The sequence below is a fragment of the Carlito syrichta genome, unplaced genomic scaffold, assembly GCF_000164805.1.
Source record: "Carlito syrichta isolate Samal-C Ts95f unplaced genomic scaffold, Tarsius_syrichta-2.0.1 Scaffold305684, whole genome shotgun sequence".
Classification (NCBI taxonomy): domain Eukaryota; kingdom Metazoa; phylum Chordata; class Mammalia; order Primates; family Tarsiidae; genus Carlito; species Carlito syrichta.
Genome location: NW_007249780.1, coordinates 327,295 through 351,480, shown reverse-complemented (window position 1 = coordinate 351,480; position 24,186 = coordinate 327,295). Strand labels below are relative to the sequence as shown.

Sequence of the window (24,186 nt, the reverse complement as noted above, 5' to 3'; positions counted from 1 at the left end):
CTCGCGAATCCGCAGCGTCCTTCGCAGCATCCTCCCAGGCCCGGTCCCCCCGCCCCCCCAACGCCGCACGGATGGTACGCTCCAGTCCGCCTGGCCCGGCTGCAGTGGATGTTGCTAGAACCCACGCGGAGGAAGGAAGAGACGCAGACAGGCTGCGGTGACCCAAGCGGCCGCCCCTGCCTCAGGGACCCGTTCCCCGAGAGACGGCACCATGACCCAGGGAAAGGTACCGGCATCTCCCCCGCCTGCACCATCCTCCATCCTCCGCCCCACCTCCCCGTCATCCTAAGCAAGCTCCCTGGACCACCAGAAGCATCCTCTCCTGGCTCTAGTGGGAAGGCCCTCTGTGGTCCTTGCTGCAGAGAACCAAAGGGCCCATTTCCAGGCACGGACCGGGACCTCTTGCGGGTTGCAGGCTCGCCTGGCCTCCCTGTCTCCCTTCCACCCCACGATTTGGCATCACCAGCCTCCTCACAGATGCCCAGGCCCTCTTAAGGAGTCACCCTGGGTATGGTTGTATGCATGTGCGTGTATGTGTTTGCCGGGGGAGCCCTGAGGGGCAGTGCCTATCAGGCATGCCCCTCCGGCCCAACCCTCCAATCTCAAACCCAACCACTTAATGCTCATCTTTTACACCGTCCACAGAAACATCCCCCCTCACCCCCCCTCCCCACCAACTCACTGCCATTCAGCATCTGAATGTCTGGATACATCTCCATGGTTGGGAGTTACTATGGCAACCCTGCATCGGGATGCGCTCATTTCTGTCTTGGTTTTGTCGGGGCATTGGGACTGGATGGGATGGGATAAAGCATCTCTTTTTTTCCCGTTTTAGGCCTGAATTGCAGGGGAGGAGGTGGGGCAGAGACTTGGCTGGCCTAGTAGGCTTATGTAACATCAATTGCCTGTGGAATTATACAACCACTAGGGCCTGGGGCAAGGGGGGGGTCCTCTGGCCCTCTGTTTGGGGGTGCTAAGGATTGGGAAGAGAAAACAAGAGAAGGACCTCCCCTATACTCCCCCTTCTTCTCTCTCAGATGAGCCTCAGAACCAATGGCATCCTTCCCTGGGCCCTCAAGCCCTCCTCTCCCTGTTTTTGAGCTCCTTGGGCCTTAAATGATGTCATTCGGTGATTCTACCTGCTGCCATTGGTCAGACCTCACTTGGGAATGCCATATGCGTGTGTGGAGGGGTGGGGGCTAGGGCCCAGGAGGCTCTGGGGGATGCTATGGCAGGGGGGGGGCTGAGGTGGACTCTGCTGCGTGTGATCCTTCTGACCTGGGTGATGAAGGAGTTGGGAAGAGGGAGGATGGCATTTCCACAGGCCTGGGCTCCTAGTCCCTGCGCCAGGCGGCCTGGGGACTGTTCATGAAACCCTCTCCCTCTGCTGAGACTCTCCTTCCACCCACCTCCTCCAGCCACTTTGCTGACGTTGCTTCCTTCTGGGGGTGAATGTGCTGCCTCCGCCTCCTCTGACCCCTGCCCCCGCCTTGCCCACAGGCTTCCTGGGGGATGGACAAGACTCCTCCAGTTCAGTGGTCCTCGGGCCTGGACAGGAACCAGAAATCCTCTGGTGCGAGCCCGTCTGCAGCCCGCTCCACTAGATTTCCCTGCAAAGAAGGGACAACAGCCTTCCTTGGCAGTCCCCCTGGTCTACACAGTCATTTGGGAAGTAGGCCTAAATCCCATTTGCTGAGGTCCAGCCTTTTGTTGCTGTTTCAGTTTTCACACCACCCCCTCCACCCCAGTCTTTCCTTCTCTGGCTGCATCATCTGGGCCCTCCCAGCCGATGTCCTCTCACCACAGCTAAACCCATGCACAGGATGTGAGGGAGGAGGGGGCCTGAGTGTAAATGGACTTGAGTTTTCAACCTGCCATGGACACGTTTCCCTCTGAGCCTCAGTCTCCTTTTCCATCCAATGAAGGAAGGGACTCAAATGAATGCCTTCCACGGGTCATTCTGTGATTCTGTTCCAGTCTGGGGGCAAGGCTGAGGTTCCAACAAGATGAGACCAGAGCAGGACCGGTAGCTGGGGTCTCTCGCCCCTCCTCCACCCTGCAGGTCTCTTGCGGTTGTTTTTTTTTTTTTTTTTTTTTTTTTTGAATCAAAATCTCGCTCTGTCCCTAGACTGGAGTGCAGTGGCACACTCAAGGCCACCACAGCCTCAACCTGCTGGGCTCCGGTGATCCTTCCGCCTCAGCCTTCCAAGTAGCTGGAACCACAGGCATGCACCACCATGACTGGCTTATTTGTTTATTTATGTATTTATTTATTTTAGAGCTAAGGTCTCACCGTGTTGCTCAGGCTGGTCTCGAACCCCTGAGCTCAGGTAATCCTCTCACCTCCGCCTTCTAATTTCCTAGGATTACAGGCATGAGCCACAGCACCCGGCTCTTTTTTCTCCCTCTCCTCTTCTCTTCTATGGCCAGTCTCTCCCCTGTCTCCACGTTACTCGCATCATTTATAGCCCAGCAGCAGGAGGCCAGTCCCCGTGGACAGTGCCTAGGCCCTATTGCCCAGTGGGCCATATGTAGCCCTGTGATCTTGGAGGATTCTCTCTTCCTCTCCCATCCTCAGTTCCCTCATTTTATTTATTTATTTGTTTATTTTTGAGTTGGAGTCTCACTCTGTCACCCAGACTGGAGTGCAGTGGCCGCTCCCGGCCACTGCAGCCTCGACCTGCTGGACTCCAGCGATCCTTCCACCTCAGCCTTCCGAGTAGCTGGAACTACAGGCACGTGCAGTTCCCTCATTTTAAAACAAGGGTCAAAGTACAACTAGCAAGAGATAGAAAGATTGAGAGAACCTTTCACTCAAGAATGTTCTTGAAGGTCTACCATGTGCCAGACCCCTCCCTGGACCCCAGGGAGATACTGGAACCAGAGAGGCCCCATCCCTGCCCCAGGGACAGTGATAGCCAATGGTGTGCATTTTCTTGAGAATTTTCTCCTCCCTCAGTTCTTACTCCAGCTCCACTGTGTGCCCCTGGCTGGCCCTGATTCTCCTGGAGCTCAGTCTCCTCATCCATAAAATAGGGAGACTCTTGACTGCACTCCTGTCCTTTCTGGTGCACACAAGAAAGGACCCATGGAGGTTTCCGGAATGGAAGGGCTGGTGAGGAGGAGCCGGAGGGCTCCCTTTCCCTGGTGACTGGCTCTCTCTGCCTCTATTCCACAGCTCTCCGTGGCTAACAAGGCCCCCGGGACTGAGGGCCAGCAGCAGGCAAACGGTGAGAAGAAGGAGGCTCCAGCAGTGCCCTCGGCCCCACCCTCCTATGAGGAGGCCACCTCTGGGGAGGGGCTGAAGGCAGGGGCATTTCCCCCAGCCCCCACGGCTGTGCCTCTCCACCCAAGCTGGGCCTATGTGGACCCCAGTAAGTATCTCAGCTCCTGAGGCGGAAGCATCAGGGGGAGTGGTGGGCCCAGATGGAAAACCTGGGTAGGAGGACGATGCCTGGAAAGAGATGCACTGTGTGATTGTATGAGACTATGTTGTCAAAGGCTTAGGATTTGTTCTGAGGGTGGGTCAAAGAGGATGCCATGAAAGGAGAGAGACAGCTATAATGCTGACTGTCAGAGTGCTCTTGGATAGGGGAGAGGGGATTTTTTTCATGTCACTGTGCTAGGACAGAAGGAGGGGACAGCTGGGGAAGAAAACCCAGGGACTAGTCTAGAAAGGTCTCCTAGAAGAAAGAGGTACAGAGAAGGGGCTGTGGGGAGGTCAGAGTGGACTCAGGATGAGGATGCGGCAGTATGAGGCTATCTTTGGCCACAGACTCTGCTAGGCCTGGCCCCCCATGAACGAGGGCTTATATACTGACTGAGCTAAAACCTTAGTGGGGACAGTTTCCCATGGAGGTCTCAGGATCGTTGGGGAGTAAGGACCTGGGGACCTGCCTCACTGATCCCTCTCCTTTCTCTTTCCTTTCCCAAGCCGTTGCAGAGCCTGTGGGGAGGGTATGTGGGCACCAGCCTCAGTGTTCCTCAAAGCAGGGCGTAATTCACAGGCACATTCCCCAGGCTGATGCCAGCTCCTTGCAGCCCAGGAATCCCAGGCGGCGGGATCTCTGGAGTTGGAGTGAGCAGCCTGTAAGCGCTTCACGTCAGGGCTGGGAATATACAGCTTCCCACAAACAAGGGGGGAAATCCAGCCCTATCAGCCTCCCCACCAGCCCCGCCCCCTCTTTCACTCAATCACCGGCCCCCAGCAGAATTCTAGAAGGGCTCTCAGGGACAATGCCCCAGACGGAGCCTCTGCTCACAGGGAGTGGCCACCATGGCCCATACCTCCCAGCACAAACCCCCTGCATACAGAACCCCAAAGACTCACCCTGCTGTGACCTACTGGAAGGTCAATGAAGGTCTGGTGTTTGTGGGGCCCCTCACTGCCCAGAGGAAGGGGTATCCACACTGCCCTGGGCACCTTCAGGACGGCCTTCCCTCTTCTTTCTGCCCCTCCGTGGCCTGGCTATTTGGGTTTTGGCAGGGCATGTAGACAGAATGTGTGGGAGAAGTGAAAGATAAGAGGCTGGGGATCTCTAGGCCTCAGGTCTGCGATGGGCCCACCTCTCTCCTCCTTCCCTAGTTCCCATATCTTGATTGTTAGGACCGGCTGCCTTAAAGAATGTTTTCCAAGGAACTGTCGGAGCAGGAAGATAGTCACTCCTTTCATTCAGCATGTGACATGTTTACAAGTGTGTGCCAGGCACAGTGTCTGACTCTGAGCTTCTTTCGGGGGATGCCTTGATTTGCAAGAACTGCTAGGATCTGTGGTCTCAGAGAACTGACTGTGTAGACGAGTACATGGATAACTACCATGCAGTGGCACAGATGCAGTGATAGAGGCCTGGACACCTCATCTAGCCTGCTTGACATTCAGGGAAGGCTTCCTGGAGGAAGGGGTATCCACATTGAGTCCTGGAGGATAAGCATGAGTTGGCCTGGTGAAGAGGTGGGGGAAATGAATGCTTAAAGGCAGAAAGAATAGAATGTGCAGGACCCTAAAGGCAAGTGCACATGACTGGAAAAGTACACTCAGGTCAAGAAAAGTGGGAGGAAGGAATGTACAGTGAGGCTGGAGAGCCCCACTCGTGGAGGCCATGGAGGCTGTGTTAAGGAACTTGAATTTGAGTGAAGGGCAATGGGGAGCCACTGAAGAGATCAAAGCAGGGCAGGGCCATGGTCAACTTTGAAAGACTAAGATGGAGGTTGTTGCCAGGGTTGGAGGCCTGGTGGGGACTGGGAAAGGGAACAGAGCGGGCACATTTGAAGACTTGGAAATCGCCCTAATGAAGGGCACAAGGGGGAGGGCAGGGCAGGGTGGTCCCCACCAGGCACTGGCTTTCATTTTTATCTCGTTTGGTCCCCGTGAGGTAGGTATCACTGACCCATACCAGAAAAGGCTCAGAGAAGCCTGGGACTTGCTCAAGGTCACACAGCTGGTCAGTCCTAGGAGAGAGATCTGCCTGTGGATCCTTTGGACTGAGGAAGCCTTGTTCTTCTGAGTTCTGGAACTGGGCCCGGCACTGTCATCTTCACCCCCATCCTACTTCTTGCCTTGCCCTGGCTTTTCTTCCCCTCCAGCTTCTGCCCCCCCAGCTCTGGTTTCCAGCTGGGACACCTGCAAGTCCACCGCATCCAACCAGTTCCCACCCCAGGGGTCTCAGAACAAGCCAGGGTCAGGACCTTCAACCCTGGGATATGCCGGGTGACCCAGAGAAAGTGGTTGTCCCCTGTGATCCTTGGTGACAAGGGAGCCAGAGTGTCCAGGAAGGGGGGCGGGAGGGCACAGGATGGAGAGGCCGTGTTGGATGTCAGAGCTTGGCCCCCAGGGAGCCCCAGCTGAGGTGGAAGGGAAGAGACGGTAGATGACAGCTCATTCCTAGCACCTAAAGCAGAAAAAAACAATAAGTGACCAGGAAGAAAGATCCAGGGGGTGAGCTGGGATGGGCTGGAGTGGGGTGTTCTGTAATGGGACTAGAGAGAAAGACTTCAGGGTCCAGAGAGCCAGGTTGACAAAAAGGCAGCTCTGAGCAGGTGTCCTTCAGGGGCCGTATCCGTGTGCATGGGAACCCCTCATGCCTTCCTCCCGTCACCCAGGCAGCAGCTCCAGCTATGACAATGGCTTCCCCACCGGAGACCATGAGCTCTTCACCACCTTCAGTTGGGACGACCAGAAAGTTCGCCGAATCTTCATCAGAAAGGTAACTGCCTCTCTCCTGCTCTCTGGGACTAGGAGTCAGGGGATGGGGTGGATAGAGAGACCCCTGGTGCAGCCCTCTGCCTGCAGAAGCCAACCTCTTCCCTCCTGGGATCCCAGTTGACAGCACCTGCTGAAAATTGGCTGGGACTCCCCCCCCCCGCAGGGGCTGCATTTCTCCTTCTTTCTCTCTGGTTCTGTGAACTGTGAAGGACAGATGCAGACATTGAACCAGATGTGGAGACCTGGGGTAAACCACCCTAGTCCCCCTGCTTCACCCAAGCACACATCTCTTCTCTCCGATGCTGTGAGGCTCCTTCTCCTGTGGGTCTGGGCCCTTAAGCATCTTTGCCTTTTCTCTGCCTTGTCCTGGGTCCACTTCAGTGACCTCTAAAAAGGAAGGTGCACAGGATACAGATCTGGAATGTCGACTGAGTCACGAGGAGCTGACATCTCCCGAGCCTTGCTGGAGGCCCAAGCCCACCTGGCCTCTAGCAGGGCTCCCCAAACTGAGCAGAACTCCCCTCCTACCCCCAGGTTTATACCATCCTGCTGATCCAGCTGCTGGTGACCTTGGGTGTTGTGGCTCTCTTTACCTTCTGGTGAGTTTGCAGGGTGAACAAGCAACTTCCGGGGGTGGCCGTGGCCAGGTCCAGAGCCAGGGAACCCAGACTTCTCTTGGAGAGATCTCTGCAGGGCCATGGACTTCTCATGCCAGGCAGGACCTTAGAGAGGGCACAGGCGTCCAGTGTGTGTGTGTGGTGGGGGTGGCCCTGGAGTGCCTTCTGGGACTGCGGGTGTCTGTGTGTCAGGCATTCCCCTCTGATCCTCTAGCTGCACACCCAGGCACCTGCAGGTGCCAGCCTGGGACTGTGGGCTGGGAATCCCCAACCTCCAGGGGCTGGTTTCTCCTCCTTTCTTTCTAGTCCTGTGAACGGTGAGGGGCAGATGCAGATACCGAGCCAGAAGTAGAGACCTGGGGTAAATCCTAACTCTCTCTCCCTCTCTTTTCTGCAGTGACCCCGTTAAGGACTATGTCCAGGCCAACCCAGGCTGGTACTGGGCATCCTAGTGAGTATTCCATAGTCTCCCAGTCCCCTTGCCAGCAGAGGCCCAGTGGCAGGAAGAGGGATACTCTGTGTCTCTGTTGACAGAGTCCAAGCCCATGGCTTCCCCTACCCAACTGGGACTGTTCTCACAGATCCCCTCCAGCCCTGCCCTCTTCAGCTGGCTTCAGAGCATGGTCAGAAGGACCTTTCTGGGTGTTTAGATCTGACGGGGCAGAGAGGAGATGGGGGCAGGTTCTGGTGCCTACACAAGTTGGGAAGGGTGGGGCGGGGGCCGTGGCTGGAGGAGACCCAGACCTTGACCCTAAGAGGAAGGGGGGCTGGAACATCTTGGCCCATACTAATGATAATGTTGCTACTCTTTTTTTTTTTTGAGTTGGAGTCTCACTCTGTTGCCCAGACTGGAGTGCAGTGGCCGCTCCCGGCCACCGCAGCCTCTACCTGCTGGGCTCCGGCGATCCTTCCGCCTCAGCCTTCCGAGTAGCTGGAATTACAGGCATGCGCTACCACGCCCGGCTGATTTTTTGATTTATTGTAGAGATGAGGTCTCGCTGCCCAGGCGGGTCTCGAACCCGCGGGCTCAGGCAATCCACTCACCTCAGCCTCCCAAAGGCGTGGGATTACAGGCTGAGCCACCGAGCCCGGCGTTGCTACTCTTATTAACGCTGTTGTTATTAGTGCTTACAAAATATTAATAATAGCTACCACTTAAAGAGTGCCTAATAAGGGCTAGGCGTTGTTCTGTGAGCCTGATGTATGGCATTTGGTCCTCAAATCTCCTGGGTATGATTACTCCAGAAAACTAAGGTTCAGAGAAATTGAGCAATTTGCCCAAGGTCACACAGCTCATCAGTGGCAGAGCTGAGGTTCAAACTCAGGATTCAGGTTAAGGCTTGTGCTCTGAATCCTCTGCCTGGCCTGGCTCTCTTCAGCCCTCAAGCCACTGGGCTCCTGCCTGTCCTGTGTTCTTTAAGGAACATGGCAGGTAACTCAGGAGAAGAGGTGTGAAGGTGTAGGTGATTCTGACCCTCCTTTCTGGGGAATGGGGCCATTCTGGAACATTCCAAGCCAGAACCACCCCAAGGCTCAGAGCAGAACTGCTCTGACCATAATCTCCCTCAGCAGTCATTGCGAACCCAGCCCATTCTGGGGCTGCAGGGGAGGTGGCCCCCGCAGGGAACGGTAGCAGGTGGTACCAGATAACTAGGAAGAGGCAGTGTTCAGAGGTGGGAGAGGGAAGGAGTGAGCTTAGCACACCAGAGCATGAGACTTGTATCGGGATGGACTTCTGAGGGTGGGCCAGGAGGACTGGGGATGGCGTTCCCAGGAGAGACGTGGCTTAAGCAAAAGCCTGGGTGTGAGAGCGCACGTACTACATTTGGTAGATTAGGCCTAGACGGGTAGAGAGCTGGAAGGCTCTGTGTCTGGGAATTCTGAGACATCTCAGAGAACAGCGGGGCCTTATGGGGCCGACTCTGACAGCCTGACCAAGGAGCTTGCACAGCACGGCTGTCCCAGGCCTCCTGGATAGGGAGCTGTTGGGGAGGTGGGCTCAGCCCAAAGGCCCCTGGACCACCCCGGGTGCAGAGCAGTCTCCGAGTTGGACCTAGAGTTAGCACAAGCCAGCCCAAGGCTGACCGGAAGGAGACCCATCCTGGCCTCGGAGGTGCCTCAGAGGAGCAGGGCTGGCTCTTCCAGTGGGGGATTTCAGGGGAGGAGACATTCACACGCAGAGCCTTTCCCAGGGCACAGGATAGAGGGCCTGTCGGCAAACCAGACAAGGAGGCATGTGGCTTGGGGAACTGAGAGGCTGTGTATGGTAAAGCTAATAAGACACCAGGGACTACTACCTGGGCCAGCCCACACAGCAGGTTGGCATGGCTTCCGGCACGTCAGCACTGCCTGGCAGCCTCAAACCCCCCCCAACTGAGAACTCGGGAATGGAGCCTGAGGCCCCTTTCTGAGCCTTCTGGGGGAAGGTCTGGTACCACCCACAACCAGGTCGTGCCCTTAGGCGAGGGTGGCAGGGAGACAACCAGGAATGAGCAGGCTCAGGAAGTGAGGGAAGAGTCCGCTCCATTGGGCGGTGGGGAGATGAGAGCATTGGGAGGGCAGAACTTGAGAATCTGACCTCTGAATGGTGAGATTCCCCTCGAGAGTCTCCTCCTCCTCAACATTTCCAGGCAGAAGACAGGGATGTTCTCTCAGGCTCAGGGTGGGTACGGGTGGAGAGAAGTGGGAAGTGGGCGTGCACTGTGTGCTTTCCACGGGGTGTCACAGAGTGTGAAAAGTGCTTCTGAGTTCCACCACCAGGATGCTGTCTTTTTCCTCCAGAAAGCCTGCCTGGGTTTCTGCCCTGCCCTGCCCCCTCCCCGCCCTCATTATGCCCTCTGAGTCAGCCTCGTGTCTGAGTCCCAGTAGGTCTCACCTCCTACAACACCCCAAATGCTCCTGGGGGCTCCGTCCTAGTCTCTTCCTTTTAGAATGTCAATCATAACAATAAGACTCAAGCAGCCCTTGTTCTGTGTCTGGGACACTGTACTGAGCATGGTACATATATTTTTTATTTGATCCTTTCAATAACCCTATCAGGCAGATACTATTATTAACCCTATTTTACAGATGAGGACACTGAGGCTCAGAGCAGTATAGCCAGGGCAGGAATCCAAGTGAAACCCATGCACTCAGCCTCTGTGCTCTGCTGCCTCCCTTGTCCTAAAGCAGAATGAACTGGGGGAGAAGACGGAGTTTGGACGTTGGCCTGCACCTGAGCCTCACTCCCCTGTCCTGACACTCTGTAAACAGACTGTGGTTCCTGCCCAGGCCCTGGGGCTCAGGCTCTGACTCGTAAATCAGTCTCTTTCACTTCTGTGACTCATTCTCTGCCCCTTGGGATGCCTCACCACTCCCCCCCTTCAGCCCCAGGTTTCTCAAGGCCCTCAGTCACCTCCCTCTGTGGATTCTCGCCTTATTGTCTGATTACTCCCACTGAGCCACTGTGTCTGCGGCAGTGGGAGGCTGGCGGCTGGGAGAAGCCAGGAGAAGAGGAGACGTGTGAGACCAGAGCTGGGGTGGAGGTGGGCTTTTCCAGGAAGCCCTCCATCAGTCAGCTTCTAATGATAACGACAGCTCCCATGCGGGGGGAGGGGGGGGGTCCTTCCCCTGTGCCCAGCCCTGTGCTAAATGCCTGAACCACATTCTCTCATCGGTCCTCCCAGCAGTTCAGTGAGTTGGTACCAGGATTCCTATTTTGCAAAGGAGGAAACTGAGACTTGGCTGTTGTCCAAAGTTATGCAATCGTAGTGGTAAAGCTGGAGCATGACTGCGGGTGTCAGGCTCAAGTGCTGCACTGACGTCCCTGGGTCTTCGGTCTCTCTGCTCTTTCTCTGGACCCATTGTCTTGAGGGTTGAGGAGCTATAGACCAGAGAGAAAAGGAGACCGGACATTTGCCCTCAGGAAGCTTCCACTCTGGCCAGGGAGACAGGACCCACACCCAGGATACACACAGACAAGGGTATCATTATTATCATTAGTGCTCAAGTGACTGACCAATGACTCAAGTGAGAATGAAAGAGAGCAGGTGCCGAGTGTTTCTCAAGTGGGGCAGGATGGCTCTCCTGTCCCACATGGAGCAGGATGTGTGGCAGCCCAGGGCCTGGCACCAATACCAGCAGAACTCCCAGTCACTGTGACAAGAGTCCCTCATTATTTGAGAACTGACAGATAGGAAAGGGCTGAGGTGGCGGAGTCCTACTCACCAAATCCAAGAGGCTTGTCGCAACCTCTGCATCCCCTTTTTATTATTATTATTTTTTGCTTGCATTTGTGCCAGGCTCCTAGCGAGAGGGTGGGAATACAAAATGAATATGTCACTGATGTGTGTAGCCCCCAGATGCTACACCCTGGTGGAGAGTCAGGGGAGCTGGCCCGTAGGGTGTAGGGGTGCAGGCCTCAGTTGAGCTATATCCATGGTGCACAAGCAGCCCCCTGATCCAGGCCTCAGGTGTGTCCTTATCCATCAGTCCTTTCCAGCAGGATCAGGGTCTGGCAGGCACATTTCGGGGGTGCAGAGCAGGTTGTGATGAGAGGGGCAGAGTGGAGGTGGGGGATGGCAGTCGTCCCAGGCATTCCCAGGTCTTTGGGGATTTCATACAGGGAGTCATGTGATCGGATCTGTCTGTCACCTGGGGTGGACGGCAGGGGTGCAGGCTAGAGGACCAGATGCACTCCATCTAGGCCAGAGAGAGAGGTGACCTGACCTCAGTGGTGTAGTAGGGTTAGAGGAAAGAGGGTAGACTTAGGAAGCCTCTGGGTAGGAGGATCAACAAGTCTGGATGATTAATTGTGTGTGGCAGAGTGAAAGGCAGGGATGATGCCGAGGTCTCTGGTTGGTGACTTGGAGGGCACATGCCATGTTCTGCTGCAGGGATGCAGGAGATGAGCAGGGAAGATGGAGATTTCACTTCTAGCCTGTGGAGAATAACTCATTTCTGAATAGGCAGCTGGATATGCAAGTCTGGGTTGAGGAGGAAAATACAGACCAGAACCTTGGGCGTGTGAGTCACGTGGACGGGTGAGCCCACCTAGGGAGAGTGTGCAGGAATAAGAGCCTGAGAAGACTCTGCCTTGAAGGAGCCAGGCTGGGGGAGACAGAGAAGGGTGGCGAGGGAGGGGGAGGGGACCCAGGAGTGTTGTCATGTGCAACCAGGTAAACAGTGGCAGGATCACATTGAGAAGTCTGGTAAGATAAGGACTGACAAGTCTCAATAAGGTCATCATGATATGGCAAAGCCAGCTCTCATTGGGTGGGGCTGAGGTGGCATTTGCTGGGCGGGGGATATGGAGAAGAGGGCGTGGTGAGTGGAGACCACACTGGGCAGGAGAGTGAGGTGCCTGGGAGGTTTGCAGATGGAGGAGGACATTGGGAATTGCTGCTTTGGAGGACAGGTGACAGAGTCGAGGCAGGAGATGGGAAAGGTTGGCAGTGCCCTTTTGAAGGCCCATTGGGGGTTGGAGACCACACGTTGGTGGTGACACTCACTTAGGTAGGTGTGGGCATGCCCTACCCCTGGGTCTTCAACTCTCATCTCCCACCTTCTAGACCGGCCTCTGCCTCCACTAGTCTCCAGAAACTTCTCCATCCCCAATTATTTTCAGGTGGACATGGCCACCTGATCCAGAAATTCATCCCACGGGTGCCACTTCCTGCTTGTGCCAGGCGCTGGCGGGAGAGACAAGGGCCCTGCCCTTGCTGAGTTTACAATCTAGCAGGCTAGCCCAACAAAAAGTAATGAGCAAGGTCGTTCCAGATCATGGTAAGGGCTGAGGAGGCCTGAATGGGGCAGTGTAGGTTAGTGGTTGTAAGCAGAGACTCTAGAACCAGAGTGCCTGGGTTCTAACCCTGCTCCTGCATCCTGGTAGCTGAATGGCCTTGGGCAAGTTGCCTGACCTCACCATGTCCCAGCTATAAACAGACTGGAAGACATGAGGATTACCTGAGTTGGTATTTGTGAAACACTTAAAACTCAGCCTAGCATGTAGAAAATACCGTTAAGGTAATAAGATAATGTCTGGGGAGGCCACTTTGGTCTCGAACTCCTAGCCTCAAGTGATTCTCCCACCTCAGCCTTCCAAAGTACTGGGATTACAGACCTGAGCCACTGCACCCGGCTGGAGACCACTTTGGATTGGGTGGCCAGGAATTGCTGTTCCATGACACCCAAGATGCACTATTTCTAGAAACAGGCTCATCCCATACCCCTTCCTATCTTTTGGAACTGGGCCACCACCATGCTTGTTGCCAGGTTCTAGGATGACCGTGGCCTCCCTCTTCCCATCCTGCCTGGCTGCCCTGTGAGCAGGGATAAGGGAGAGTGGGATGGGCAGCATATTGGGGAGGGGCTCAGGAAAGGCTGACTGACTTACCCATCTGTTCATCTGTCTCTCATAGTGCCGTGTTCTTTGCAACCTACCTGACCCTGGCTTGCTGTTCTGGACCCAGGTATGATAATGGCTGAAGGAGCAACTTGTGTATTCGAGCAATATCTTGAAAGTTCTGGCCCCAGCCCTGCCTGCCCCCACTGTGCTGTGCAACCCTAAGAGGACCCCCATGCCTCTCTGGGCCTCTGCTGAGCAACCCTGCCCCTCCCTTCTTTACTTGGCACCTCTGAGCTAGGGAGAGGTCGTATGGGCATATGGACACAGAGAGATGTGGTTGAAGGAAGAAGCTCCAAAGAGTATGGCTGGGGGTAGGCGAAGGTGACCCAGTCTGCAGCCACTTACCTCCCCACCCCTGAACTCTGTGACTTGCTTTGCAGGAGGCATTTCCCCTGGAACCTGATTCTCCTGACTGTCTTTGTAAGTGATCTGAGGGTGGGCTGGGGACAGATGTCATTCCCAGGGGGATGGAGGAATGGTGGGCATCGAGGGCCAGGAAGTCTGGACTGGGCTGTCCAATGTGAGGTCCTTGGCAGGGGTGGGGGGCGGGGGTGTTTTCACTCTACTTCTTCCTCAAAGACACTCCACCCTCTCTTTCTGCATGGGCTCCGTCTCCCTCCACTCTCCATCTGGTGTCTTTTTTGATGGTGACTTTTTTCCTCCCTTTTTTTTTTCTTGAGTCATAGTCTCACTCTGTCGCCCAGGCTGGAGTGCAATGGCACTCTCATGGCCACCACAGCTTCGACCTGCTGGGCTCAGACGATCCTTCCCTGTAGCTGGAGCCAAAGGCATGAGTCACCATGCCCAGCTAATTTTTTGAAATTTTATTGTAGAGATGCGGTCTCACCAAGTTGCCTAGGCAGGTCTCGAACCCGCGGGCTCAGGCAATCCACTCATCTCAACCTCCCAAGACGCGGGATTACAGGCTGAGCCACCGAGCCTGGCCAGTGATTTTGTTTTTAAGGGGTTTGTCTGGAGCATCCTAGGGCTATGAATGAATAAAGAAGAGTGAGGAGGGGGGTCTCAGAATGCGGGAGCAGGACTGTAGACAAAGAAAGGGGCAGTTGCCACAGGATCTCAGGGCTTGCCTTGGGGACATTCCTTAGCCAGGCCTAAAGTGAAGCAGATTCAGAGTTGAAAGGTACACACAAGGGTAGGACCTTGAGATACCTGGGCCCCAAGTCTGAGTTCCGGAGCATTCCTTCACCCTGCTTCTCCTTTCAGACCCTGTCCATGGCCTACCTCACTGGGATGCTGTCCAGGTAAAGGCAACAGGTGGAATGAGAGGAGGGCAGTAGGCCAGACTTGGAACCCAGGACCAATCGCACTGTCCTCTCTGAGAGCATTTGGATGGGGGAGGGGACTCAAACAGGCAGGAGCCCTTTGGCTTGCACCCCTCTCTGGGCGGTGGACAGTGGATGGTAACCCCAGGACCTGGCCAGGTGGCTTAGGGGGCGGGGGATGATGGGAGCAAGGTGACTTCTCTCAAGTTGCAGCTTACAAGTCCCTAGACTCATGATCCTCAGTTACTTGTAAACCTCCTCCAGACACAGCCCAAATCCTTCTCCACTCCCATCCCACCTGGTCAAGATCCTTTTACCATGATTTTGAGTCTTAAGTCTGTTGTAAGGGGCCGGCAGAAAGGCTGAGAGGTGTCGGGGGAACCCAGGAAAGGGCATAAGGTTGGTGCCACAGGTCCTGAGATCAGGTCCTGACAGAAGAGGGTGAGCCTATGAGGAGGGCTGGGGGAGACCCGCTGGCCTGCCTCGAACTGATTTCTCGGCCTGACGGTCCTCAGTTACTACAACACCACATCTGTGCTGCTGTGCCTGGGTATCACGGCCTTTGTCTGCCTCTCAGTCACCATCTTCAGCTTCCAGACCAAGGTCAGCTCTGGGGCCTGTGGGCAGGGACACCCGTCCTGAGGCCAAGCAGGGGAAGGCAGATGGGTGAGGGGTTCCAAGCTTGGACCCAGGGCTGGGAAGCGGTAAAGTGGGGGTGAGATGTGTCTGGGGAAGCCACTTGCGGGGAGGAGAGGAATGCCAGGGTCTGGGGGTAAGTGTGAGACTGCTGTGTGAGCTCAGGCTGTAGCTCGGGCCCCCAGAAAGGTCAGGCCACTCTGTGTGTGCCCAAGGGGCCTGGCAGCTGATCCTGTCCTGTCCCCACAGTTTGACTTCACCTCGTGCCAGGGTGTGCTCTTCGTGTTGCTCATGACTCTTTTCTTCAGCGGACTCATCCTAGCCATCCTCCTGCCCTTCCAATATGTGAGTCTTTGGGTCCCCGAGCAGGCCCCATGAGGAAGGAGGGGGGCCCATTGGCCCAAGGGTGCTGTTCCCTCCTACACCCTCCAGGGAAGGCTAGGAGCCAAGCCCCACAGCCTGCTATCCTGTCCGGCCCCTTCTGGCACCTGCCCCGGGCGTGTTGGCAGTGTAAGCAAACAAGGACACTTTTCTTGGCAGCCCAGGTGCCTGCCTGGCTCCGTGAACCACATCCGGCTTCACCTTTCCCATCCTCCTTTGCAGGGTGGCGGTGAGGCCAAGGGGAGGGGTGGAGCATTTAAACCCCAGGCAGGGAAGAGAGCACCAGGGCTTCTCAGGGCCCACCAAAACCAGAAGGACTTTGAGGAAGGGTCTTCTGGGGCCTCTGGGGGACCCGCCAAGGCCGAAGAGGCAGAATCTGGCTGGCCAGACAGGTGGGAGGTGGGGCAGTGGGGCTCGGAGCATACCAACCCATTAGAGCACCCACAGGCTGGTGGCCGAATCTTAGTTCATTTGGAGGCATTCGGCTTGCCCCGGGGAATCCAGATGGGACTCTGTGGGCACCCAGGCCATTGTCTGTGGAGAACGAGGCAGCTGGGGACACTACAGGAGGGCTCTGAGGTCAGACTCCTGGGAACCCCCTCCTGAGGGCCCAGCGCTTATACCCCTCACTCCTCTACCCCCCACAGCCACATTTGGTACACGGTGCCCCCTTTTCTTCCCCTACATTTCTAGCAGAATTCCCCCCCCCCACCTCCATCCTGCCAAGCCGCAGCTCGAGGCAGTTGGCGCCCAGTCCAGGACATCAGGATTGGTTCTGGCATTTCCTTGGCTCTTCCCAGGATCCTGTTGACGAAGGGAGGGGCCGGAGCTGGCCTGGGGGCACTGTGTGTATCTAGAAAGAGGGAAGGGTTGCAGGAAGGGGCCACGCACTTCAAAGAACACTTTATTGACCCAGGTCTGGCTGATGGGCACCTTGTTTCCAGGAATCTTCTGGGGGAGGGCCCCACAGAGGGCTTGGCCAGTGTGGCACCTCTTGCGGAGTTTCCACACACAGCTGGGTGCCCTTGAGATGGGGTGGGGAGGGGACCCAGGAGCAATGGAGGTGGAGGGTATTGTTCCAGCCGCTAAGGCAAGCCCATAATGCACAGCTGAATGGCTCCCCATGCCCCCCACCACACCCTAAGTTCAAGTCTTTGTCCCCCTCTGCCTGAGCACCTGGTCCCCAAAGCAGAGCCAAGAGCTCTCCAACAAAGGAATAAGCTGGGCTCGGTGGCTCAGCCTGTAATCTCAGCACTTTGGGAGGCCGAGGTGAGTGGATTGCCTGAGCCCGCAGGTTCGAGACCTGCTTGGGCAACTTGGCGAGACCTCATCTCTACAATAAATCAAAAATTAGCCGGGTGTGGTAGCGCGCGCCTGTAGTTCCAGCTACTGGAAGGCTGAGGCGGAAAGATTGCTGGAGCCCAGCAGGTCGAGGCTGCGGTGGCCGGGAGCGGCCACTGCACTCCAGTCTGGGTGACAGAGTGAGACTCCAACTCAAAAAAAAACAACAACAACAAAGAAGTAGATAGACCCCATACTAGACAGGGAAGAGCACCTGATGGGAGGCCTTGAGCAGGCCCAGACTGAGAGGATGACAAGGCACTCACCAACGAGTCACCCTTGTCCAGCTTGAGCCTGGACTGTGTGTCCAGGGAACAAATACCAGGTGGTTGGAGGCTCTTCTGCCAGTCCTGCCACCATCACTCTTATCCTGGGGTTCCCCTTACCCATCCCAAGCTCACAGAGAGTCGAGGACCCTACTCGGTCCTAGGGCTCCTTAGGGAGCACTGGGGAGGGCTCTCCCATGTCCTCCATCCTCTGGACAAGTCTTCTCCCTCCCCCTCTGCCTGCTGCCCCTTCTTGGCATCACTAAGCCCACCTTGCCTCTGCTTACAGGTACCCTGGCTCCACGCAATCTATGCAGTGTTGGGAGCAGGCGTGTTCACATTGGTGAGTGCGGCCCGGCTCCCTTGGGACCACCTTCTCAACTTTCCAACCATGGCCTCCTTTCCCTCCACTACCCTGTCTTTCTAACAGTTCCCCACTCTGGAACCTGAGCTAGGCTCAGTGCTGCATTCAGGGAATTCGATCTGGTTTCCAAGACAGTTCAGCTGACCTGGGGTGGGCGTTTGTAACCACAGGGCGAAAGCTGTAGACAGAGGCAGAGCTGGAAAGAGGTACCCTCTGGGGGACCCTCCTGGGGAGGGTCAGTGCTACTTGTGGTGGATCAGGGGAGTCCTGGTCATGTGAACCAAGTTAGTGGTTGCTCTCCCAGGGGTAATCTGGGAAGGCTTCCTGGAGCTAGGGAGATTCCAAGTACCCTGTGAGAGACACACAGTTAAACTGAGCTCGGTCTTTGCTGTTCTCACCAAACTGAAAGTGTTGATGATGAACACAGTTATAACAATAATAGCCAATCATCACTGAGCATTTGCTTTCCCCCAGCAAGCTCTCCATGTGCGTTTAATCCTCACCATATGTCTATATGATGGGTTTTACTGTTATTAAATTCAAATGAGGAAACTGAAACTCAGAGATATCAAATAACACACTCAAGGTCACATAGCATCCTAGGAATTAGGACCAATGGGAACCGGGATTGCCTGGCTCCAGAGTCCCACTCAGCGTATGAGGCTAGGTGAGGAGTGGTTGGAAGCTGATGCCCAAGACACAGGATGTGACAGGGACAGACATCTGCCTGGAGCAGCCCAACACAGGCCTTTTGCCTAGGTGGGCTCCAAGCACTTGAATGTGGTGGGGGTCCTGGATCCACCCAGGTGGGCAAGCTTGGTGACATCCTCTTGGGAAGGCATTCAGAGTAAACATTCATTGTCAACAGAAGCAGTGACCAGACTCTCCTCTCCCTCCTTGGAACGTTCAGCTCAGCTTAGTGGCCAGAGTTCCGGGCCTAGTCACAGGTGCCAGAGGCTTGTGAGTGAGAGGCTGGGGAGCTGAGATGGGGAGCCAGTGGGGTCAGAACTGTGATCAAATGCATTGGGGGAGTTGGATAAGCATCAAGGCAGGAGTGGGGGTGTGGTGGATTCATTCATTCGTCTACCACAGGTCTTTGCCGAGCACCTACTATGTGTGAGGTGCTGTGCGGCGTGCCTAGACCCCCGGTCCACAAGACGAGCACAGAGCATGGCACCCAGCAGCACCCAGAAAATACTGGGAATGAATAAATGACCTCCAGGCTTAGAACCTGAGGGCTGGAAGGGGCTAAAAAGGGACCTAGTGAGCTCTAAGCTCTTTTCTTACAGAGAAAACTGAATTCCAGGGGAGTTAAGTGATTTGTCCAAGGTTTCCTGGCAAGATAATGGCAAATCAATTAAGTATGGCCTTGGCTGGTCAAGACCGATGCCGACATATCCCAGTCTACCTAGGACTTCCCAGATTTGGTAATGGATGTTCCACTTCTTGGAGGATCTTTAAATCCCTGGCAAACTGAGATGGTTGGTCACACTAAGACACTCACTTCTTCTGGCTCCTGGGCCAGTGCTCTTCCCTCTAGGCAATACTTTCTAAAGAAAAGCTTAGAAGGATGGGGTGGGGAGTAGGGCTAGGAGGGAAGGAAGAGTGAGCCTAGGTAGCAGCGTCTAGAGACCTCAGAGGGTAATATTTGCCGGGGCAGAAGAGGGGTCCAGTCAAAGCTAATGGGCTCAGGAAGTTGGGAGGTATCCACAGGGGGTCGGGAGTTCACTGGGCTTCATGGGAATGGAGTCACAGCAAGTGTACGAGCCATGTGTGGGTGCTGTGCTGTGTGTACAAGTCAGGCTGGTTGAACAGTAATCCCTTAAGTTTGTCTAATAATCCCTAGTGTCACTAGAATAATAAAAAGAATCCTCACCAACCATTCTACCCTTTGCATTTTACAAAGTACATTCACACTGTTATCTCTTGGGATCTCCACGTCTCTTGGGAGGCAGCACTCATGCTGGAAGAACTTGCTGTCCACACCTGAAGCCCTGGCCATTAGGGGGCTGGCACAGGGCATAGAGTCTTTCAGCCAGTAGGGGACCGATTTAGGACCAAGACCTAGGTGTCCTGTGTCCAACCTGGTGCTGTTTCCAGTGCCCTTGCAGTCCCCCTCAAAGTGGACAACTTTTTTTTTTTTTGAGTCGGAGTCTCACTCTGTGGCCCAGGCTGGAGTGCAGTGGCACACTCATGGCCACCACAGCCTTGACCTGCTGGGCTCATGCGATCCTTCTGCCTTAGCCTTCCAAGTAGCTGGAACTATGGGCATGAGCCACCACGCCCGGCTAATTTTTAAATTATTGTAGAGATGGAGTCTCACCAAATTGCCCAGGCTGGTCACGAACCCGTGGGCTCAGGCAATCCTCTTGCCCCTGCCTCCCAAAGTGCTGAGATTACAGGCTTGAGCCACCATGCCCAGCTAAAGAGGACAACTTCTGTAGGCTTGGAGTTGGGGAGAGACCGGGGAGGTCTCCCCAGCAATTCTCTCTCTCTTTCTCTGTCTCTCTCATCATCATCAGTCTTGCCCTCTCTACTGGGTTAGTCCCATCAGCATAGGAACATGCTGGAATTTCTCCCATCTGAAAATAATCCCCACTCTTGGCCCGCCTCTCCCCGGCTCCTGCCCCATTCTCTGCCCCCCACATATAGCAAAACGCCTTGTAAGAAGAATCTGCTCTCATTTGCCCAGCCTGTCTCCTCCATCTCTCTTCCTTCCCATCTCTCCTCACACCTCCTCTCCTCTCGCTCTCTTAACTCTCTCTTAACTCTCTCAAGCGTTCTCTCACCCAGATCACCAATGGGCTCCATGTTGCTAAATCTGGGATCAAGTCTCAGTCCTCATCTTGCTCGCCTCTCAGCCGCATTTGATGCAATGGTTCCTTCCTTCCTCGCAGAAGCATCTCCAGGCCACTACCCTCCCCTGGTCTGTCTCCAGCCTGTCTGATCCTACTGCTGGGGGCCTCCACCCTCCCTTTCTTCCCTGCTCCTTCAGGAGTCTCAGGGCTTCTCAATGCTTTAAATGCCAGGTTTTATGCTGATGACTCTAAAATTTATATCTCTAGCATGGAATGAATTCTCTCTCTTGAATTCCAGACTAGAATTTCCAATTGCCTAGTCAATGTCTCCATGTGGAAGTCTAATAGGCACCTCAAACTTAACATGCCCAAAATCCCAATCTCCTACTCTTACCCCAGATGCCTGTTTCTCCCAAAATCATCCCCATCTTCTAGTCACTCAGGACAAATGCCTTGGTGACCTCTTTGACCCCTCCCCTCTTCTCAACCCCCACATCAGGCCCAAGAGCCCATCCTGGGGCCTCACCACCTACCTAGAATCTGACCACTTGTCCCCACCTTCATGGCTACTCCCTGGCCTGAGTCACTGTCACCTCTGGCCTGGATAGTCATGATGGCCTCTTATAGGTTACCCCTGCTGGCCCCATGGTCTATGCCCAGCACAGCAGCTAGAGTGAGTTAGGTCACATCATTCCTGTGCTGGGCGTTCAGCACTCGCTTCCCTGCAGGCCTTCTGTGACCTCTCCTGGGCCCTTCTGCTGCAGCCACACTGGTTTCCTTGCTGTAGGCTCACTCCAAACCCAGGGATTCTGTAGCTGTGATTGCCTCATCTTCTCTGGGATCCACTCACAGCCCTCTCTCCTCCACTTCAAGTGCTTGTTTCTTTACCATCCTGTGTACCTGGGTGCATACACATTGCCACCCCTACTTCTTTGCTTTATTTCTCTCTGTAGCACGTCTCATCCTCGGACACAACATATATGTTTCTGATCTGCTGCTCAGTGCTTGTCTCCCTCCAGCAGAATTTAAGTTCCTTAAGGGCAGGGATTTCTGTCCAGGTTGTTGCAACCCCAGCACCCAGAACAGGGCCTGGCACACAGTAGGTACCTAGGAGATGTCTACGGCACAAATGGATGTCTGGAAGATGCGGCCCAGGGGCAGGTCAGGCCCACAGAGGTTCGAAGTGCGGTCAGATCAGGGCAAAGAAAGTCCAGGCAGCATGTTGAATGAAGCACTGCCCTGTGAGTCACAAGAGGACCAATTACCTCTTGGAGAGCAACACACCAAAAGGCCTTGTTAGATCATCCTGTAAGTTATATAAACAATGGCTGAGAGCATGGGGAATGGGGGGGCATGAATGCCCCAACTCCATCCCCTACCCTCACTCATCTGGGTCACAGGAAGGAAGACAGCTCCTCTGAGTCCCACGGGACAGAGGAACTTTGGGAGGGACCGCTGAACAGAGTCCCCTGCCCTCCTCTTAGTTTCAGGTGGACAGAGACTCTCAGAGGCCCAGCTCCCTAACTCAAGTCCTGGTGCCTGCCCTTAGCCCCAACTCAGAAAAATTTTGTGGCTTCATTGTGACTCCCCCTCCCCCACATTCTGTCCTCTCCCTCCAGAGCCTTTGGGGAATTCTCAGCACAATGCAGAGGGCACCGCCAGCACTGCAGCTGTGCAAGGGTTGCAGACTGCACTCAGCCATCCCCGCCCTCTGCTGTCAAAGAGGATGTATGAAAATAAAGAGAAGTGTCAGAGGAGGCCCCAGGCCTCCAGTGGGACTGGGACCCTTCCTCCCAACTCCCGCCAGCCTGGGCTTTGGAAGGGCTGTGAGAATCTGGGGCTTTTTCTCTTCTAGAAACTTCAGTGCCTTCCCTGAGATTCTGCCATCTTTGAGGCCAGGGTCACCCACCTGGATGGGGCTGTAACTTAAGGGTTAGGGAGCCGAGGCCCTTAGAGCTCTGGTCTAGCCTTGAGGAATAGGCCCCTCCTGGTACATTCTTAGGAAGCCTTGGGTTTCTGGCCTCACTCCTACCCCATACCCGCCCCCCATTGGATGCTGGGACCCAAATGCCAGTAGAAGTGGGTGAGTCAGCTGAAAGGAACTGGCCCTGGAGAGGCTGAGTTCTCCTCTTCCCTCTAGTGTCCTCTCTGTGGGTGCTTTATCGTAGAAACTTGAGGAAAGTCAGACAGGGAGCATGAGGGTTGGGCTGGGCTGGGGTGATGAGCAGGTCGTGGGACTGGGGCAGGAGATGAGGTAGGGGGCAGGGGCCTGGCCAGCTGGTTTCCAGCTGTGGGTCAACCTTCAGGGCCCATGAATCTCTGGGCAGGTTGCCCCATCTCAGTCGGTCCCTCCTTGGGGAAGCGGAGGTCTCTCAGCCACCTAAATCGGGAAGCCAAGTCCTAGAGACTTAGGGACGAAACGAGGAACAGGACTTTAGAAATTAAGTGATGGACCCAGTGGGACCAGAGCTCTTCTCCTTGCCCAGCCTGGCCAGTTTGGGGACCTGGGGAGACACTGACAGCTGATAAGAAACATCAAAGTCATCACACTTTAAGGAAGATTAGTGAGAAGCTAAGTGGATAAGCTGGAGGCTGGGAGACCAGTTAGGAGGCTACTGCAGTGTCCCAGGGTCAGGGCCGGGTGGCAGCGAGACTGTGTGTGGTCAGGCCCGGATGCTGCAGGCCTGATGGCATTTGGATGGGTGAAGCTCAGATAGGAAGATGCTTTGTGGGGTGCTGGCCTCCAGCTCTGGGTGGTGACCCCTGACCCTGAAGGGACACACAGCCATCTGAACTCAGTCTCTGGAAGAAAAGGAGGGCCGAGCCCATGCCCTCAGAGCCAGCAAGGACTGACCTCAGGGAGCATGTGCTGAGGCCCAGAGACAGCACGTACACACACACACACACACACACACACACACACACACACACACAGCTGACTCAGTGTTAACAGGCCTACCCTCCTGACTCTGCCCGGCATTCTTTCCGCTCTATCTCCCTGTCCACTTCACAGGTAGGAAAATAGAGGCCCCGAAAAAGCCTCCAGATCAACTACCTCCACAGTGGGACACCCAGAGAGGCCTTCTCAACTTGTCACCCCTAAGGCTAGGCTTCCGCAGTTACTTTCATCCAGACAGAAAATCTGTGTCCACCCCCTCCACCACGACTGGCCTAAGCTAGACCCACAGCATCTGAGGAATTTAAGAAAAATACTCCAGTCTCCCCCCTCCCCAGCCTTTCCCTGCTTTTCTAGTGGGGACTGATATATGTTCCCTAATTAGGAAAACACTTGCAAAAGTACAAATGGCTACACAAATCCAAGACCGGGCTATGATTTTATTTTAGACTCATCTTTGTTTCATTCAGAGTTTAGAGGCTCTTCTGTCTCAGTGGCTTACATGAGCCTGGAAGTGCCCGTGAGAACCTTCTGTGTTCTGTCACCCACCCTCTGCCACTTAAACAGCCCTGACACCTCACTTGAGGCCTCACCTGAGCCATCTGGAAGTCGAGTGAATTCCTCTGAGGGTGGGAAGGTGGTGGACTGACAGGTAATGGCTCCTTCAGGGGAAAGTGTGCAGTCCCCCTCCCAGGCCTCGCCCATCTCACCTCCTGAGGCGCTAGTCCTCAGAGCCAACGCCCTGCTGCCCTGCTCACAACTAGCCAGGTCTTGACAACCCGACAGGCAGTGGGGAAAGCCCTCCCAACTGCAGGTAGGAGTCTGAGGGAGGGGTGACTCAGAGCCCCAGTAGGGAGCAGACAGAGGGGTATCTACAGCTGCGTGTGGGGTGGGGCAGGGTGGGGAGGAAACACTGCTGTCATATCCAGGACGCTGCTCTCCAAAGCAGATCAGGAAGAGGCTCTGTTGGCAGGGCCAGGGGGTGTGTTGAGTGGAGAGGGGCTCTCCAGCTGGCCA

At 55.2% G+C, this 24,186-nt stretch overlaps 1 protein-coding gene across 1 annotated transcript in view; it reads left to right on the top strand.

Annotated features, from left to right (window-relative positions):
* The first annotated feature begins 11 nt into the window (after positions 1–11).
* Positions 12–24,186, top strand: part of FAIM2 (Fas apoptotic inhibitory molecule 2) — a 31,674-nt gene continuing 7,499 nt past the window's right edge. The window contains exons 1-11 of the mRNA XM_008062268.2: positions 12–226; positions 3,179–3,374; positions 6,100–6,203; positions 6,737–6,801; positions 7,217–7,270; positions 13,218–13,268; positions 13,585–13,624; positions 14,429–14,466; positions 15,003–15,090; positions 15,373–15,468; positions 17,401–17,454. Coding sequence (XP_008060459.1) covers positions 212–226; positions 3,179–3,374; positions 6,100–6,203; positions 6,737–6,801; positions 7,217–7,270; positions 13,218–13,268; positions 13,585–13,624; positions 14,429–14,466; positions 15,003–15,090; positions 15,373–15,468; positions 17,401–17,454 — 801 coding nt within the window. The 5' untranslated portion in view covers positions 12–211. The remainder of the gene's footprint in view (positions 227–3,178; positions 3,375–6,099; positions 6,204–6,736; positions 6,802–7,216; positions 7,271–13,217; positions 13,269–13,584; positions 13,625–14,428; positions 14,467–15,002; positions 15,091–15,372; positions 15,469–17,400; positions 17,455–24,186) is intronic.